The 18,904-nt window shown below is 48.8% G+C and overlaps 1 protein-coding gene across 1 annotated transcript in view; it reads left to right on the top strand.

The window, feature by feature from the left end:
* The window catches only part of TSHZ1 (teashirt zinc finger homeobox 1), a 73,131-nt gene extending 54,456 nt beyond the window's left edge, over positions 1-18,675 (top strand). The window contains exon 2 of the mRNA XM_069467866.1: positions 14,401-18,675. Within this exon, the coding sequence (XP_069323967.1) occupies positions 14,401-17,594 (3,194 nt within the window). The 3' untranslated portion in view covers positions 17,595-18,675. The remainder of the gene's footprint in view (positions 1-14,400) is intronic.
* Positions 18,676-18,904: the final 229 nt, after the last annotated feature.

Here is an 18,904-nt window from a genome sequence, read left to right as displayed (position 1 = left end):
CAGAGCACAAACAGTGTCAGGGGGTCTCAGGTGGGTTCTGAAGTCCATGGCAAGTCATGGGCTTTGTGCATCTCTGAATTACAGGGAGACATCAGGAGTGGAGAGGAGAAAGGAGGAGGAAGGAGTCTAGTTCTTTCTGCACTGTAAAATGTTAGCCTCCATTTATCATAGAAATGAAGCTGGGTATAAGAAATGTTTCAAATGGGCACTTGCTTCTTAGAATGGGGAGAGAGACCTTTTGTATGCATATTTAGTTCTGACACGTGCTTGAGTAGGAGAAAGATGGTGACTATTTTGCACAAGTGGAAATGCATAAAATTGGGCATTCTAAAACAATAGCAGCACAATATCCTACATGACATTTTACATTGTCTTGGTGACACAGGGCAGACAGGAGTATACCTTATGACTGTAACTTCTAAATGAATCTCAGGGACAAGGTCAGAATCCCCCCCCACCCCCCGCCCCTAGTCGGCTTCCTTAAGAAGAAGTGGGGACGAAGGGGGTTATTAGAACCATAAATCGCCTTTCCTGTCAGTCAAACGCTGAGAAATGCAGGACGTGATACTGGCCATTTTGGTGACAGAATATAAATCACTGAAGATTAAATTATTAGATAATTTGGAAACTTAACAGTTTGCATTTTGCACTTCCAATTGTTTTGCTGACTTGCACTTTTCTTGGCTGTCCGGGATTTTATTAACCGTCTTTAAGACATCTATCACCTCCTTCCTCTTCATTTTCCAATGGGCAAATTTTCCCAGGAAGGAGAGTTGCAATACTGATGCCTGCAGTCGCTGCTCCAAAAAGATTGCTGTATTTTCATTGACATGCAGTGCATTACCATAATTGGCTTTTCTACATGATAGGAGAGAGGAAATAATAATGTCATTTTATTTACAGCCAGAGTGTCGCTTTATGAGACTTCTCCAAGTTTCTGCCATGCTGTGTAGGTCAAATGACATCTTTTGATCAGTCCTGTCCAAAGACATCAAAGCTGAGTGGCATGTAATGGAGACCTAGTGACAAACCAAATCTAGGAAAGAAATAAGACTGCCAGTTTCCCATTAAACTGCCTGCTAAACAGCACAGCTTCCCCATGTCGGCTACGAAACCACTCTGACCACCTAAATCAGGGGAATGAAAGGAGGCTGAATTGGACATTACTACTGCAAATGACTGCAGTGATTGCCACGACTTCCCTCCCCCCTCCCCAAAAATCAGCAAGCAAACCATGCGAGTTAACAGTGAGGCTGCTCCATGCCCGTTCATTTTCCTCCTGCCACGTGCTGGTTTTCTGATCTGGTTTATTTAGGTTTGACATCAGCCAAATGGTGTAGCAGGATATCTCTGACAGATATTCTTACTGATTTAACAGGAGGCACAACTCAGGAAAGATGGATCTTCTGAGACAGGATTTCAGAGTGGTTGTTTTTCCCTTTTCCACCCCATTTTCTTCCCTTTATGATTCCAGGTGATGTGCTGTTCCTCTTCACCGCCAAATCATTAGGGCCTTCAGAGCTCGTGAAGAACTGTGTTTGATTGACGGCGGCGGGGCGTCACGTTGACTGGCACGTGGGCCGGGTGGCCAGCGTCTTGGAAATATGATGTTTTCAAAGACAGATTGATAAAAGAAGTTACTTCTACTCTAATCCAGCAGGGTTCCCCTCCCCACGTGATTGGGCCACCTGGAACTTTGTCTCATGTGTATGAGAAAAGCCACATCCTCGATGCATTTGTCTGCATCAGTTTGCTGTGGATTAAATGTAGTGTCTGCTCATTATTTCATGCATTATTCCAGCCAGTAGTTATCGAACATCTACTTTGTTCCAGGCACCCTGCTAGCTGCCAGGATCAAGGTCTACTGGGATGTGGTTCCATGCCCAGGGAGCCCTGGCCCAGTAGGGAGGCCCAGCACAATCACCTCCCCTGCGCTGTGACAGAGTGGCCACAGGGTGTGGAGGACACGCAGGTGGGGAGGGTCCCGGAGGCTGTCCAGGTGGTGATGCTGGAGCTGCTATATGGTCGGGCACCTGTTCAGGGGACAGAGAGGTGACTGTGGAAGGAGCCTGGGTTGGTGTGGTTGGAAACAGACTTCTTTTGGTCCCCTCCTTTTTTATTGTAGTAAAATAAACATAACATAAAATTTTATATCCTATTAACTATTATTAAATGTACGGTTCAGTGGCATTCAGTATATTCATATTGTTGTGTAGCCGTCCTCACCATCCATCCCCAGAACCTGTCAGTCTTCGCCAACTGAAACTCCGTACCCATTAAACAATAACCCCTGTCCCCCGCTCCCCCCAGCACCCGGCGAGCCGTTCTCCTTTCTGTCTCTCTGACGGAGCCTGGGTCGGCAGGGCTGGAAACAGATTCTGCTGGGGCTTTGTAGGCAATCCATAAATGGCAGTCCCGAAAATACTCTCCTCGCCTGTCGTGGTGGGTACATGTGACCACAACTTTTAGACAGAGCTACCCAAGATCAATTGTGTTGATGTAGGCAAAGACCTGGTTTTACAAACAGCCCATTCTGAAACGAGCATGAGCTTTAAACTCACGCCACTTACCATTGCTGATGGAGATGGCCCGTGGTGGCCGTCCGGTTTCATGCCAGGAACCTGGGCCTGGACTGGCCCATCTGGGCAAAGCGCCCGCTGCGTGTCGTACTGACGGTGTGGCCTGGAGCACCGCACTCCACCTCTTTGCCTTAGTGTCCTCACAAGGCGTCGGAGAGTGATGGTAGCATTTCCCCTCACGGTGCTGGTGAGGAGCTAACGCGGTGAATATGTGTGGCCCACACGAGGTAGTGCCTGGTCCGGCAGTATTTACTGAGCCCTTACTCTGTTATCGCTCAGGAACATTTTAATGCGAAACATAATGCTGGCTGAACAGATATTCTATGGGTATGCAATGTTTACCCAAGAACAAATAAATTATTTCTCTCAACATAACAGTATTAGTCCTCCCAAATAGATTACTAGTGTACTGGAAAAAATCCTTCTTTCTATCTAGGTGGGTCATTATCCAACAGTAGATCTTATTCCTATTTGAGATTGGATTTCAATGTTGCCACAGGAAAAAAAAACATGCTTCTGATGGTGGGAGTGGGATTTTTACCCTTTCTACAGAGAATATATTTACATGTGTGTATTTTTTTTTTCTTTCAGGCTACTGTGGTAGGTATTTGAGAACTGTTAACATCAAACACGCTTTTTTCCTATACCTAACTTGGCTTTAATAACTTCCGCTTTCGAATCCACTTCCATATGTAGTTTAGACTTTTTAGTGTGTGTTTTCTTTCTTTATACCAATGAATATTTTCTTTCCCCTTTTTTTCTCATTAAGCTAGGCGTGCTTGGCATCTCTGTCCCAGCATTTCCACGAAGGCAGTAAGGGGAAGCTGGACCTTACACCGGGGTCGGGAGCCGAGGGTCTGAGTCCGAAAGGCTTTCCTGTGGAAACAGGCAGATAGAGTTTGTTTTGTTTCCTGTGCCCCATGAATGAATCTTTTAAAGCCTTTTCCTAGAAGTTGTGGTGCCTGAACCCCACCTGTAGTGAGCATCTAGGGATGGCATCCAGGGGTGGACTCAGGGACTCCAAAGGTCCTGAGAAAATTAGAGAAAATGTCCTGAAAGTAGCAATTGTTGTTTATGCGAAATTTTTGAAAATGAACGCAGTGACTAGTTGAAGGGTCCTGAGTGCCCCCAGTTACGGGGAGCATCTCTCCAGCCTCTACTTGGTCTATGAGGGAAGTGTGATGTGAGGAACGCTTGAGGCTTGAACCTGGACTGTGACTTCAGTGCCACCTTCCGTCTCTCTAGCTGGGAAACTTTGTCTCTGGCTTCACTCAGGGATGCAAATGAAGAGTGAAATCCATCCACCTGCTGAATTCACTCCTCTAGGTGCCCCAGGCATCCTGGGCCCCGCAGCCTTCCCGAGCCCGTCCCTGGTGTGCTCAATAATGCAGCAGGAGTTTGCTCCACCAAAGTGTCACCTGTCTAGGTGAGTTGTGCCCGTGCCTATCTGAAGTGACAGCCATCTTTGAGTGCCAGCATCTCTAACTGACTTCCCTTTTATCATTCACGTTGGGAAGGTAACATTTTCGACAAGGTTGTTTCCTCTTCCTGTCTTCTTTCTTCTGCCTCTCCCCCTTCCCTCTCCCGGGTCCCCTCCCCATTCTCTTAACACACCTGATCAAAACATTATCACTGACAAAGGTTTCTCCCTCCAAATTAAATGAGTCCAAGTAGCCTGGGAATTTTCATGAGGAAAGAAAGTGAAATGCTGATGTGCGAAGTTAATGAATCTGGTAACAGAGAGAACATTATTGAGCGGGATAATATGATCTAACCGCCTTCCTGCTCCTCACGCTTCCTGTAAAGAATGTATGGAAGTCAGTTATGTGGCGTGATTCTAACATCTGTCCTACCCCATAATGGTAATTTGTATAAGTAATGGAAACAGGTTAAATACTTCCATTCTAATGTTGCCAGCAGGGATGAAAATGAACATTTCAATGAAATCATCTCGACAGAGCAGAGAGGGGAGGGGGCCTAGACTGATTCATCTCCACTCCCTTTGGTGATGGGAGCCCTAATGAGAATGCTCGGTGTATAGTTTATCAGATAGAAGGGGAAGAGCCAGCGAGTCTCAGAGATTAGAATTGCTGCAGAACTGTGCTGGTTCGCAAGGCACCTTGGTCTCCTTTGCAGACCTTTGCTAATAGCGTGCTCTTTCCATTCCGAGGGGGACGAGCGGGAGAGAGGAGTGGGGCCAGAGCTCCGTGTGTTCCTCTCTGATGGGCTGCCTGCAAGGCTCATCTCCAGCTGGACACAGCCACAGGGCGATCCCATTATGTGTCTCAGGGCCCTGTCTGAAACCTGGAGGAAGGAGAACTTGCATTTCTTCATCTCTAATAGTTATACATAATCTGCTTCTAGAATGGCCTTCTTTTTGCCCAGAAAGTCACTTTACTTTCTTCAGTTGTTCGTGCGAAGAAGAACCATTTTATTTGAATTGCTGGTGCTATTTAAACAATATCCTAATATTGGAACTCAGTTCCTTGCCACTGTCTGCCCCACCCTGTACACGTTGCTCTGTTTCCAGAGGAAATATCCGATCTCCTGGCAGGAGGAATACTCACCTAGGCCAGGTGCCCTCTAATATCATTGTAAATTCGAGTATGTTAGTGTGGATGGTTCAACGTATTTTCAGTACTGTACTCACGCTTTATATTTTCCAATATCACTACTATGCAGACTATATTACTTTATATCCAGATGAGTTAAAAATGGAAATATTTAGTCAGCTGGCCTGTTATATTAAATGCCGATATCTGAATGATTCCAAATATCCAAATTTGGGGGCATGGCGAAAACCGAGCCCCTTTTGCTGGAAGAACAGGTCTTTCACTTTTCATCAGGGTGTTCTGCCGTCAGGTGGGAGCCGATACGGGCGCGCACTTGTCACATTGTGCCAGTGGCTATTTGGAGTGCCCAGGTGGGTATCTGCTAATTTTTCGGGGCAGATTTAAAGCTGACTTTTGGAAAGCAGAGCATGTTCGGGGAAGCCTTTCTTCTATTGTTGCTCCAGCTCTTTCAGCAGAGCACCCACACTTGTGTTCATCTGTGTGAGGAACAATGGCAGCGCCGAGGCGGAGTTCTGGGAGCTCTCCCCTCTTATGGAATATAAAACAGGCGGCTCAGAAAACTCCTTCGTTTTGTGCATAATTGGGGTGCAGATGAAGATGCAGGTTCGGGGGGAACATAAACCTAATTGCTCAGAGCCAGTGTTATTAGGACTCGAGGGAATTTGGAACTTTACTACATTTAGCCATTAAAAAACAAATACAGCTGTCACTTCTCACCATCCTTAAACTGACTATTGACTAGAGCAAGGCTTGTTTTCTTTAAAGAGACAAAGATGTTTTAAACAACGTTGGGCTGCGAATTGAGAAATACACTTTTTATCTAATTTGCTGAAGATACGATGCTTATGCCTCATTATATAATTACAATTTGAGATGAAAATATTTTCTCAGACAATATGTGTGTGTTCACATCGTGAACTGTCAGGGCACACATTGCTGGTGTCACATTCAGCTCTAACAGGGACCGTATACATTGCCTTATGTCCACTTGCATTAGAATGCACAGAATTGCATGTTGCTCAGGATGACAGCACATCTTTAGGGACACATTGGCATCCAGAAGGCACTTTTTATGACAAAAAAAATATTAATAAGATTTAATTAAAAAATGAAGTCTAACCGTAAGATCCAGTTGTCCCATTCTCACTGTGGGAGTGGGAGGGCCTGTGTGTTTTTAAATATTTTATTCACGCGTATGCACACACACACGTGCACACACTGTGAACGCAGTCACACGCGCGCCTGCCCGCACGGGCACGCCTGCGAGGGGGCAGCACCTTCTCCCGCACGCTGGTGCCTGTCTGTGCAGACGGTTTCCTCGAGGGTCCTGAGGCCGCCGTGTGTCCCCCCCCCGACGGCAGGACGTACCCTACGTGTTCACACCGTCACCTTCTGCACCGGCGTGCTAGGCTCAGCCAGGGCGGGGGAGTGATGGCAATGCTGTTTTGACACAAAAAGAAATAGCAGAAATGATGATTTGGAGTCTTTGTTTTATTTGATGGGGGAAAATGTCATTTATTTCTATAAGTAACTGTAAAAGAAGAATTTTATACTACAGTTACGTTCCCGAGCATCCTCATTCATCAGCCTTCCGTGGGGCGGGGGGTGGCAGGGCTGGCTGATGACACCGAGACAGCCTTTCGTGGAGAAACTGCAATGGCGGTGACACCCTGTTCTGCGATCTGGTAGCCTCTCTTGTAAAAATCTTTTAGGCTAAAATACTGTATTCATTCACCTTGTGAAATGTATTGTTCTCATAGTTTTGTCACTGGAAATAAACATTTCTGCAAATACTGTAATATATTCCAGTACGTTTGTACCCATAAGAACTAAAGATTTTTAGAAAATTGTAACTTGTAATGAAAACAAAAGACTTTTGGAAAATCATAGCTTGTAATGAAAACAAAGGATCACCACAAATAACTGCTCTAGCTAAACTCATACATTTTTGTGTCTCTCTTTCTCTCTGTTTCTTTCTCTGTCATCCAAGGTAAAATTTTTTTTTTTAAAAGCATCTTGGAAAGCAATTATGAGAATTCACTGATAATAGTAAAAATAAGCCTAGTTATATGATAAAGATTTACATTTTCTGTTGTGAGAGTGTGGATATAACTTTTGATTCAGATACCAAATATTGCTGTTAAGGGATTTATGTAAGTCAGGTATTGTGTGGCCTCGTGTTTGGTTTCCAGTCATGTCGGATGTGTTAGCTCATGGGCATCACATGCGTGAGTAACTCGTATCCAGCCGTAGCACATATAAAGATAAAAATCCTCCTAGCTTTGTGCTAGAAGTCGGTCTCTCATCAGTACCTGCATGTGTCCTTGGTGTATGTCCCTGGAACTTGCTGACATCCCTACCCTGATTGCCTGAAAGTTGGCATTCCTGTTGCTGTTTTTATCCTGTGTGTTTGTGAGAAGAAGCTACTGGGTTTTAAAATGGAGACATAAGCCCTGAGTGGGTTTTGCGGACTGTGAAAGACCCCTTCTCTCCTCCACCTCCCTCTCTCATCTTCTGAGACCCTTAACGAATGCTACAGAAGTTCACATTTTAAAAATAAACTTCGTGTTGGAGGATTGCTGGGGCACGGCACGAGCGGTGGTATAAAGGTGACCGGATTACAAGGCAGCGGTAGGTTTGGTGACGTTCGTTACGGGTTCTTTGTGCTGGCACACGGGGCGTAGAGAGTGAATAGGTACGTACTCCGAGTTACGAGTCTTTGCGTCCATGTGAGCTGTGGGAAGGGCTGTTCCGCGCCCAGGTCTCCCCTCTGCATTTCTAGATGTGTCCCATTAGGGCGAGCCCTACCCTCCTGACAGAAGTCTCCTCCAGTTCCAGGTGGTCCGACAGTACTGGGCTGGCACCTGGCCCGGCGGGTCTGCTTTGCTGATCTTGGGTTCATAGACCCAGGCTCCTCGGACGGCTCGGGGTGGGGTTTATCCTTCCCCAAACGTGGGGGATGACTGGTTTTCTGGTGCTCCACGTTGTGTGCGCAGCTCGGGGAGGACGCGCTTAGTTTGAGGAACAAGAGAACGTTTCCACCGTGGGTTAGCGTGCACTCCCGTGGGATCGGGCGTCCACGCGTTCTCTCGGGTACGCACAAAAGTTGTTTATTTTTTGCTCTTCTCACTTCATTTTAACTTTTCTTTTAGTTCTTCAAGATTCTCATGTATTTTTCCTCTTTTTTTCTTCCTGACACCACTGAAAATCAATCAAAGAGAGTTTTTCATCCTTTTGGTCATGGCTTAAGCTCTGATTTGTGCGATCCTACTTGTCAGCTGACATTGGTGTAACATGCCACGAACCCTGGACAAAAGATTAATACCTGAAGTGCTTACTGAGAAGAGCAGGAGGGGTCTTGAAATGAGGTTTTTGATTCCTCACTTAACTTGAAATTGAATTCTGCGGCAGTGAGGGAAAGAAGCGATTATATTTATTTTAGGGCACTTACCTGTGAATTCCTAATTAAAATTATAATTAGGAAAAACCTAATTATTTTAGGTCATTTTATTTACAGACTTTGCAGTTCTTAAAAATGATTTATACTGGGTTTTAAGTAAATAAATAGTTCTGTTATACATCAAATGTTTAAGCAAACCATTAATCGTATATTAGCCATTGATATTGGCAATGAGAATTTGCCAGAGGGATAGAAAAATTTTTGTTTCCATCGCATCAGAGCAGAGGCGGCCTTTCAGCTTTGCTTGGCAGGGCGTCAGCCTTCCTGCAGAAAATCAGAACTGCGTTAGTAAATTAACGGATATCTTGCTGTATTTTCATGTTCTTCTCTGCCTCTATATGCTTTCTCTCTTGCTCTACATTTTTTGTATCCCAATATATTCTAACTTTCATCAAAACCACCTGCTTTCCCCATAACGAAGGTGAAGTTACTTTACCAGTGATCGATTATAAATTTAGAAGAAAGCGTGTTTTATAAGATTCCACAGCAAATTGAAGCCATACATTTATCACTTAGGTGTGTGTAAGCCCCTTTGTGAATTGGCCCCTTGGAGTAAGTGTGTTTTGATATAACGGCCATCTGCTCGTGGATATCACATTTGCCAGTCTAAAAAATAGTTTCACGTAGATAAACATGTAATTTGGTATGATTCTGTAGTTTCACCAGGTGGCAATACAATAGTGAATTTTGGTGTTTACTGTAAGGTAGTCACCAGGCAGGGACTGAAGACCTGCGTTTTGTATTTGTCACTTTTGAATATCCATTTTCCTCTCTCACAGCCTCCGTTACCGTGCTAATGAGGAAAAGAGCTCGGACAAAGTTTGCAGACCTTATTGTTGTCGTTGGTGGCCACCACTCCCCAGCAGGCTCGGCAGAGCCGTTAAGGAGGAACGAACCACCCCCTCCCTTCCTTCCTCTGTTCCTTGGCAGACGTTCTAGCAATCGGCGAGACCACTGCAGGACAGGCGGAGGGAGAGGGAACGAGACAGGGCCGGGGTGACCCACTGGCCCGCGTTCAGGTCTGCTCGGCCCTGCCGTCCACACAGTGAGTGGGACTGACACCGGGCCAGCTCTACTGGGACAGGCTTATCATTATCTCGTTGCTGTTGTTCTTCTTACTGGGGCCTTGGGACAAAGCCTGTGGGGCACGGGGGTAGGGTGAGGCTGGCAATCAGGCACAGAATGAATCTGGAACATTCCCTAGGGCTCTCTCCCACCCACCTCTGTCCCTGGGGCCATTGAGTCCTTTCCACCCATGAAAGGCCGTGGCTGTCCCACAAACCACGTGTCCGTGGTCACGAGATCTTCAGAGGAAGAAGTGACCCTGACCAGCTTGGCTCGAGGGCCTCTGGGTGGGGTGGCGGGAGAATGGGCGGCGTGTGTGGACTGAGGTGGGTGCTGGGGGCTCGGAGGGGCAGTTTCGGGCTGAGGGGAGCTGTCCAGGGGTGTGGGGTAGAGGACAGGCTCCCCCCGAGCTGTCTCTCTCGGGTTTGTGCTTCCTCCCATCTCCCGTAAATTAGAGGGGAAAGGTTAACTAATTAAATAGGTACAATGAACTGAAAGAATATGGTAGAATAGTCAAATAGCTGAAAAATACAAGATCGCCAGGATTAAGTAAACTGGACGAGTATATGCTAACGGTGTAAATGCTAGAAGGTTGAAAAGTGCGAGGACGGAAGTGAGCAAACTGCAGTAGCTGAGGCCACAGCATGGTGAGCACGGGGCAGGGGCTGAGTCCCTGCAGGGAAGGTCCCGGACCCCGGGGCCACCTGCCCCCGATCGGTGGGACTCTGCTGCGCCTCCAGCAGGAAGGCTGCACGGAGAGCAGCCTGGCTGGCCTGGGGTTCCGGAGGAAGACGGGAGGGGGCTGATGTGGAGGTCAGGAGCGACTGGGGCAGACGAGGGCGGCACGGGGTGTGAGCCGCCCATAGCTCATTCGTTCCGGAAATGGTGCTCACCAGCTAATCCATGTTTGTTGAACTGAAAACACTGAAGAAGATTTTGAAAATACAGATATTTATTAAGAACCACTTCACTCAATAATAAATAAGCCTTGTATTCATCTAGGAAAAAAACCCACTATTAACATTCTTTGAAAAGGATTTTTCCATTGTGCTGTGTATACAATTTTGTCTTCTGCTTTTTTCATTTAATGACTTCCCCCATGTCATTAAAGCATAGTTTTTAATGTTTGAATGATATTGTATTCTAGGAATAAACCACAGTTCACTTTACCCCTTATTGTTGAAGATTTAGGTGGTGGCAGATTTTATGTGGCCTCAGAGCACATCTTGTATAAAGGACATCCTTGTGCATGAAGCTGTTTCTGTGTTTCGTATTATCTTCTTAGGCTGCACGTCCAAAAATAAAATTACTGGGCCAAAGGATATCAACATTTAAAAATGTCTCTCTTTTTACGCCTTTTCTTTGAAATTCTCTCATTTATAATGCTGTGTCTGGCACATAAAAGGTATTTTAAATACTTGATACAGAATTACTTTTGATCATTAATTCATTCAAAAGCATTTATTCCACGTCTTTCCTGGCATTTAGATGTTAACGAGACAAAAGAAAATAGCTTGGTCTGGAAGGTGGCAAAGGGGGCAGACCTTGGATCGGGAGTCAGGGGGCCTGAATTCAAATCACACTTCCATCGTTTGTTTTCTGCGTAACTTGGGGGAAGTTGGCCAACTTCTCCCAGACTCAGTTTTCTTGCCTGCCAAACAGGCATTTGGGTGAAACTTACCTCGAAGGTGGTGGGAGTTAAATGAGGCAATGGGACAAAAACGCTCAGCCCAGAGCTGCACAGCCCAGCCTGGGCTCAGCTTCAGTCCAATGAAAGAGTTCACAGTTTGATGAAGAGGACAGACAGGTTAACACCTCTGAATTCTTCCGGGAGTGGCGAATTTCTCTGAGGGGATTAAGAGAGGTGTCATAAGGAGGTGACATCTGAGCCTCCCGAGGGACGAGGGGTGAGCAGCTTACACAGGCAGAGACTGCGGGAAGGGGTGCGTCCAGACGGTGCGCCCTGGGCGCAGGGGTGCCTGGGGCCTGCTGGACGGGCCGCCTACGAAGCCCTCGGAGGATGTGGAACTTTAACAGAGACTCGAGCTCAGGGACGTGAGAGCAGAGTGTCTGGGACAGCTGGAGGGAGGCCGTCCAGGACAGGCACGGGGAGGAGGCGGGTGGAGGGAGGCCGTCCAGGATGGACGCACTGGGCAGGGGTGAGGTTGGCTGCAGGACCAAGGAGCCAGGAGGCCTCGAGGATGGTGCTGAGTTTCTGGCTTGGGCAGTAGTTTGGGGTGACTCAGAACAATGGAACAGGAGATTCCAAGTGGGGAGAAAGTGAGCGGAATCTTTGAGGAGGGGAGCGTTGGAGAGAGTGGCAGGCAGTCGTGTTGGTGGTGCAGAGGGGCTGGTGTCGGGATGATGCACACTCAGGGTCCTGCAGCCCTGGAGGGGCCCGATGCCCTCTCCCTGCAGAGGGGCTCTGCCCTGCTCTCGACACCCGCCGCAGCCGTTGGTGTCGTCATTGCGACCGCAGAGCAGGCACCTCGTGGCCAAGCCAGTGCGACCGGGCAGCGTTGTTTGAAGGCGATGAGTCTGACCAGTGTTTCTTCAAGTGGGGTCCCTGTGCTGAGGGTTCCAGCTGTGGACTCTCAGGTCTGGACCATCCTAAACCTTTAGTAGTCATGAGCAAAATGAAAACGTGACTAAACTTCGCACTTACCTTTTGCCACAGGTCCTAGAATCTTCTAGAGCGTTACCTAGATGCTGACGCCTGTAGTTAAAGCCCAAGGTCGTGCACTGTTGATTGTTTTTCACACCAGCAGCGAGGTATTAAGGGAACTGCGGTTCCTGGCTTTGTTAGTGCCCTGCTCTTCCGTGTCCCATTGTGAAGCGCGAGAACACGTGTGCTCAGACTGCTGTGTGCCCGCTCCCCGAGGTGGGGTCGTGGCTGGCGTGCAAGTGTCCTGAAGGGCTCGAGCTGAAAGTCAGTTGTCTCTCAGTGCGCGCGTGTGTGTGTGTGTGTGTGTGCGTGCGCGTGTGTGCATGTGTGTGTGTGCGTGCGTGTGCCCGTGTGTAGGCACGCGATGGTGCGTGCGCCCGTGAGTGCTGGCTGCCGCCAGAACCCGAAGCCCTTCATGTGCAGGTGTGATGCTCTCACCTTGCTCCCACCCGCCCGGCCTCCTCCTCCTGAGCAGCCAAGACGTTCTCTATCCGTCGTATCAACCCTCCCTGAGACGTGCGTGTTCTTTGCCACGTTCCCTTAGGATCTGGCTCTGATAATGTGATAATGAACGATGATATTTAATGAGACACCCCTCTCAGGTCATATCAATGCATTTTAATAGGGGCTTTCTGGAAAACATCTTAACCCAAAATGTCCCAAGTTGTTCAGCTAGTTATTTGGTCAAAAAAAGAAAAATAAGTAGAAGTACGTTGGTCAACAATGTTTAGGAGGTGGTTCGTGCAATAATCTCCTCTTGGGAATTAACAGGACATGTCCCGTAGCCCAACATGCAGATGTCCTGCAGCACAGACGCCAGGGTTTCCTCCAGTGGTTCATACGCCCCCCTTGCGACCGCTGTCCGTCTCCTCCGGGTCCTCAGGGAGAGGCCGCCTTCCGCCCAGAAGTCACTCTGCTTGTGTGGCAGGCCTGTGGGAGAACTGTGGGGCATGCACTGTTGGCCTTTTTTAATTAAAAAAATTGTGATAAAATATTTACAACTTAAAAGCTAGCATTTTAACCATTTTAAGCGTACAGTTCAGTGGCATTAAGAACATTCACATCGCTGTGCAGCCGTCACCACCATCCATCTCCAGAGCTTTTTCCACCTTCCAAAACCTAAACCACCCTCTCAGCAACAACTCCGCACTCCTGCCCCGGCCCCGACAACCACGGCTGCACCTTCTGTTTCTAAGAACGTGACTGCTCCAGGGACCCCCCATAAAAGGAATCCTACAGTATTTGTCCTTTTGTGAGTGGCTTATTCACTTTGCATAATGTCCTCAGGGCCCCTCCACTTGGTGGCACATGTCAGAGTCCCCTTCCTTTCTAAGGCTGGGTGGTCTTCCACCTTGTGAATGGACCACACTTTGTTCCTCTGCCTGTGGACGCACATGCGGTTCCACCTTTGGCTGCGGGGAATGGTGCTGCTTTGGACATCAGCGTATAGCTGTGGCCCTTTGTCACCTGTCTGGCAGTCCTGTGTGGGTGGCACTTTGCTTTCTCCAGGCGGGAGATTGGTGGTGCTGTGTTGTGTTCTTCTTTTTAGTGAAGATGAGAGCATTTTCATTGCTTGCTACTAAGGAGCATTTTTATTTATGGGAGCCATATAATATTGCCTGCGAAATATCTTGTCCTAAAAATTGATAAGCAGGTCCCACCTGATGGGTGCTTACAAATATTTGCCATGTGGAAGCCATGGGGGACTCACACCACGTCACTGTCACTTATGGAAGGGACAGCTTTTGGGAGGAGTCCTTGTGGGGTGGGGGCTGGCTCCAGTGGACGAACTGACACCTGTCAGAAAGGGCAGATGACTGGTCCTTCAGCTCGGGCTCCTTTGTTGAAATGTGTTCACTTAGGAGAGGGAAACTGTCTTTTTGAAGCCTGACTCCTGCTGTAGAGTTGCAGAGTGGGTAGATATATAAAGTTCAGGTAGCCTTGTAGCCTGGGAGCTCGACTGAAAAACATCTTTTTAAAGATCATCTAACTGCTGGGGAGGCCGTGTCCTTGAAGATGATTTACTTCTTCTAACTGCATTTCATTTTTCTCCCCTAGCTTACGTTCCTGAGGAAGAGTTGAAGGCAGCGGCAATAGATGAAGAGCGCGTGGAGGACGATGGGCTGTCTTTGGACATTCAGGAAAGCGAGTACGTGTGCAATGAGGAGACGGAGATCAAAGAGGCCCAGAGCTACCAGAACTCCCCGGTCAGCACTGCGACTAATCAGGACGCCGGCTACGGGTCTCCTTTCAGCGAAAACAGCGACCAGCCAGCCCATTTCAAAAGCTCTTCCTCCAGAGAGGAGAAGGAGGGCCCACAGTGCGCGGACAGCGTCTCCTACCCCCAGGACAGCTTGGCGCAAATCAAAGCCGTGTATGCAAACCTGTTCTCGGAGTCTTGCTGGTCCAGCTTAGCTCTGGATTTAAAGAAGTCCAGTTCGACCACCAGCACCAACGATGTCAGCCGGAAGGAGAGCGCCACCCCCGCCCCCACGCCCCCCACCTGCACGGCCAGCGCGGCCAGCACCACTGCGAGCACACCCAGCACCAGCTGCAGCACCAGCACCAGCCACGCCAGCACCACCAGTAGCAGCAGCAGCTCCGGCTACGACTGGCACCAGGCCGCCCTGGCCAAGACGCTGCAGCAGACGCCCTCGTACGGGCTGCTCCCCGAGCCCAGCCTGTTCAGCACCGTGCAGCTCTACCGGCAGAACAACAAGCTGTACGGCTCCGTGTTCACCGGCGCCAGTAAGTTCCGGTGCAAAGACTGCAGTGCCGCGTATGACACGCTGGTGGAACTGACGGTGCACATGAACGAGACGGGACACTACCGCGATGACAACAGGGACAAGGACTCAGAGAAGACCAAGCGGTGGTCCAAGCCCAGGAAGCGCTCGCTGATGGAGATGGAGGGGAAGGAGGACGCTCAGAAGGTGCTGAAGTGCATGTACTGTGGACACTCCTTTGAGTCCTTGCAAGACCTCAGCGTCCACATGATCAAAACCAAGCATTACCAGAAAGTGCCTCTGAAGGAGCCAGTGCCAGCCATCACCAAACTGGTCCCTTCTACCAAAAAGCGAGCACTGCAGGACCTGGCGCCCCCTTGTTCTCCCGAGCCAGCGGGCCTGGCGGCAGAAGTTGCACTGAGCGAGTCGGCCAAGGACCAGAAGGCGGCAAACCCGTACGTCACGCCCAATAACCGCTACGGCTACCAGAACGGTGCTAGTTACACCTGGCAGTTCGAGGCCCGCAAAGCGCAGATCCTCAAGTGCATGGAGTGTGGCAGCTCCCACGACACCTTGCAGCAGCTCACCGCTCACATGATGGTCACCGGCCATTTCTTAAAAGTGACGACCTCGGCCTCCAAGAAAGGGAAGCAGCTGGTGCTGGACCCCGTGGTGGAAGAGAAGATCCAGTCCATCCCCCTGCCGCCCACGACACACACCCGGCTGCCCGCCTCCAGCATCAAAAAGCAGCCGGACTCCCCCGCGGGGTCCACGACTTCCGAGGAGAAGAAAGAGCCGGAGAAGGAGAAGGCGCCGGTGGCCGGTGACGCGGACAAGATCAAGGAGGAGAGTGAGGACACCCCGGAGAAGTTTGAGCCCACCACACTCTACCCGTACCTGCGCGAGGAGGACCTGGACGACAGCCCCAAGGGGGGCGTCGACATTCTCAAGTCCCTCGAGAACACCGTCTCCACGGCCATCAGCAAAGCCCAGAACGGAGCGCCCTCGTGGGGCGGCTACCCCAGCATCCACGCGGCCTACCAGCTGCCTAGTACCGTGAAGCCGCTGCAGGCGGCCGTGCAGAGCGTGCAGGTGCAGCCGTCCTACGCCGGGGGCGTGAAGTCGCTGACCTCCGCAGAGCACAACGCCCTCCTGCACTCCCCGGGGAGCCTCACGCCCCCGCCGCACAAGAGCAACGTGTCTGCCATGGAGGAGCTGGTGGAGAAGGTCACCGGTAAGGTCAGCGTCAAAAAGGAGGAGAGACCCCCCGAGAAGGAGAAGAGCCCCCCGGCCAAGGCTGTGTCCCCCGTGGCAAAAGAGAATAAAGATTTTCCTAAAACGGAGGAAATCAGCGGCAAACAACAGAAGAAGGGTCCCGATGCCGAGGCCGGGAAGGCCAAAAAGGAGGGTCCGGTGGATGCTCACACCCCAAATGGCACAGAGCCTCTCAAAGCCAAGGTCACCAATGGCTGTAACAACTTGGGGATCATCACAGACCACTCGCCGGAGCCTTCCTTCATCAACCCCCTGAGCGCTCTGCAGTCCATCATGAACACCCACCTGGGCAAGGTGTCCAAGCCCATGAGCCCCTCCCTGGACCCGCTGGCCATGCTGTACAAGATCAGCAACAGCATGCTGGACAAGCCGGTCTACCCGCCCGCCCCGGTGAAGCAGGCTGACGCCATCGACCGCTACTACTACGAGAACAGCGATCAGCCCATCGACTTGACCAAGTCCAAGAACAAGCCCCTGGTTTCCAGCGTGGCTGATTCGGTCGCATCGCCTCTTCGGGAAAGCGCCCTCATGGACATCTCTGACATGGTGAAGAACCTCACGGGCCGTCTGACCCCCAAGTCCTCGACGCCCTCCACGGTGTCGGAGAAGTCGGACGCGGACGGCAGCAGCTTTGAGGAGGCGCTGGACGAGCTGTCGCCGGTGCACAAGCGGAAGGGGCGGCAGTCCAACTGGAACCCGCAGCACCTGCTCATCCTGCAGGCCCAGTTTGCGTCCAGCCTGCGGGAGACTGCGGAGGGCAAGTACATCATGTCGGACCTGGGCCCGCAGGAGCGCGTGCACATCTCCAAGTTCACCGGCCTCTCCATGACCACCATCAGCCACTGGCTGGCCAATGTGAAGTACCAGCTGAGGAGGACAGGGGGGACGAAGTTCCTGAAGAACCTGGACACAGGGCATCCTGTTTTCTTTTGCAACGATTGTGCCTCTCAATTCAGAACTGCTTCCACGTACATAAGTCATCTGGAGACGCACTTAGGCTTCAGCCTGAAGGATCTCTCCAAGCTGCCACTCAATCAGATTCAAGAACAGCAGAATGTTTCCAAAGTCCTCGCAAACAAAACTTTGGGCCCGCTGGGGGCTGCCGAGGAGGACCTGGGCTCCACATTCCAGTGTAAACTCTGCAATCGGACTTTCGCGAGCAAGCATGCGGTCAAACTGCACCTTAGTAAGACCCACGGCAAGTCCCCCGAGGACCACCTGATCTACGTGACGGAGCTGGAGAAGCAGTAGCGTCCAGGAACGCAAGTGACCGCGGAACATTGCACTAGACGGCGTTGTCGTACTGCACTAGGCCTGGCCTGAGCCTCTAAAGTCAGTCTTTCCTTTGTTGCTGAACTGCCTATCTGGACCTTGGTTTTCTTACACATATTTTGTAGTTATATTTATATGCTCTTTGTCTGATCTGTGCATGTTATTTTTCTTTTTCCGTGAGTCAAAGTCTGACCTTTATTTTCAACATCTGTTCTTGGTGTTAAGCTATCTTCTGTAGGAAATAGTGGGGCACACTGCTCAGAGACGTTATTTAGCAGTAAAGAAAGACACAAATAACAATGATAAAAAGACATCCTAAAATTATGAAGTTGCCATGACAATAAAGGTCATAGAACCTGGTAGTGTCAAATTTAACCCTTTGAGGACTGTAATCGCATTTCTGTGCCTTTCACTTGAGAGAAAAAAAAAAAAGAAAAAGAAAAAAAGGCTTAAAGGCATTTCATTCAGATCAAAAGCTGTGTCAGACACAAAACTTATTTAATAATTAAAAAATGAGCTTTTATATGCAGAACTGGTGTGTGAGGGGAACATGCATGCAGCTGTCGGAAGATAGGAAGCTGTCTAGGACTCACGGGGTTAGGAAGCCGCCACTTCACGTGTTTAAAACAAAAACAAAACAAAAAAACATAAACAACAGCAACAACAAATACCCCAGTCGCCACTATGCCCAAACCCTCTGGATGCTGAAAAATGCCATTTTTGGCAAAAAAAAAAGTATGCAAGCTATTATTTAAAAATGTGTAAAAATGCTATTTCTTTTTTCCTGTAAGATACTGCGGTTTATAGTTATTTACAAATGTAAGCTTTGGTACAAGCTGACCTTTCTATAGCGTGCTGCATTGGTAAATGAAAAAAAAAAAATGGGGCAAACGTTGGAGTCCTTTCCTTGTAAATTGCCAGCATCAGCTTAAAAACTCCTGTATGTTACATATCGTACCATTTTAATCTATTCAACTTTCTTTGTACCTTCTGGCTGTATGCTTTCTCTTTTAACTTTTTATATTGTCATTTTATATTAAATTTCTGTGTATATAATGTAAAACCACAATTTTTGAATAAAATTTAGTTCCTGCAGCTTGATTTAAATAAGAAATTTTACTGGCACCTGCATCTCTCCAGATGCATGTACTCAGAGGAACTATCAGACAGAAATAAATAATAAAAACAAAGCAAGCAATGCACTATTCATTATACCTTTTGATGTTCTATCATTAATATTGTACAGTACATTTTGGTTCACACAATTAAATCCACTGTTTTCTCAAATG

This window comes from Eulemur rufifrons, chromosome 5 (assembly GCF_041146395.1).
Source record: "Eulemur rufifrons isolate Redbay chromosome 5, OSU_ERuf_1, whole genome shotgun sequence".
Taxonomy (NCBI): Eukaryota; Metazoa; Chordata; class Mammalia; order Primates; family Lemuridae; genus Eulemur; species Eulemur rufifrons.
Note: the sequence above shows the minus strand (reverse complement) of the source record. Positions and strands in the feature narration are given on the sequence as shown.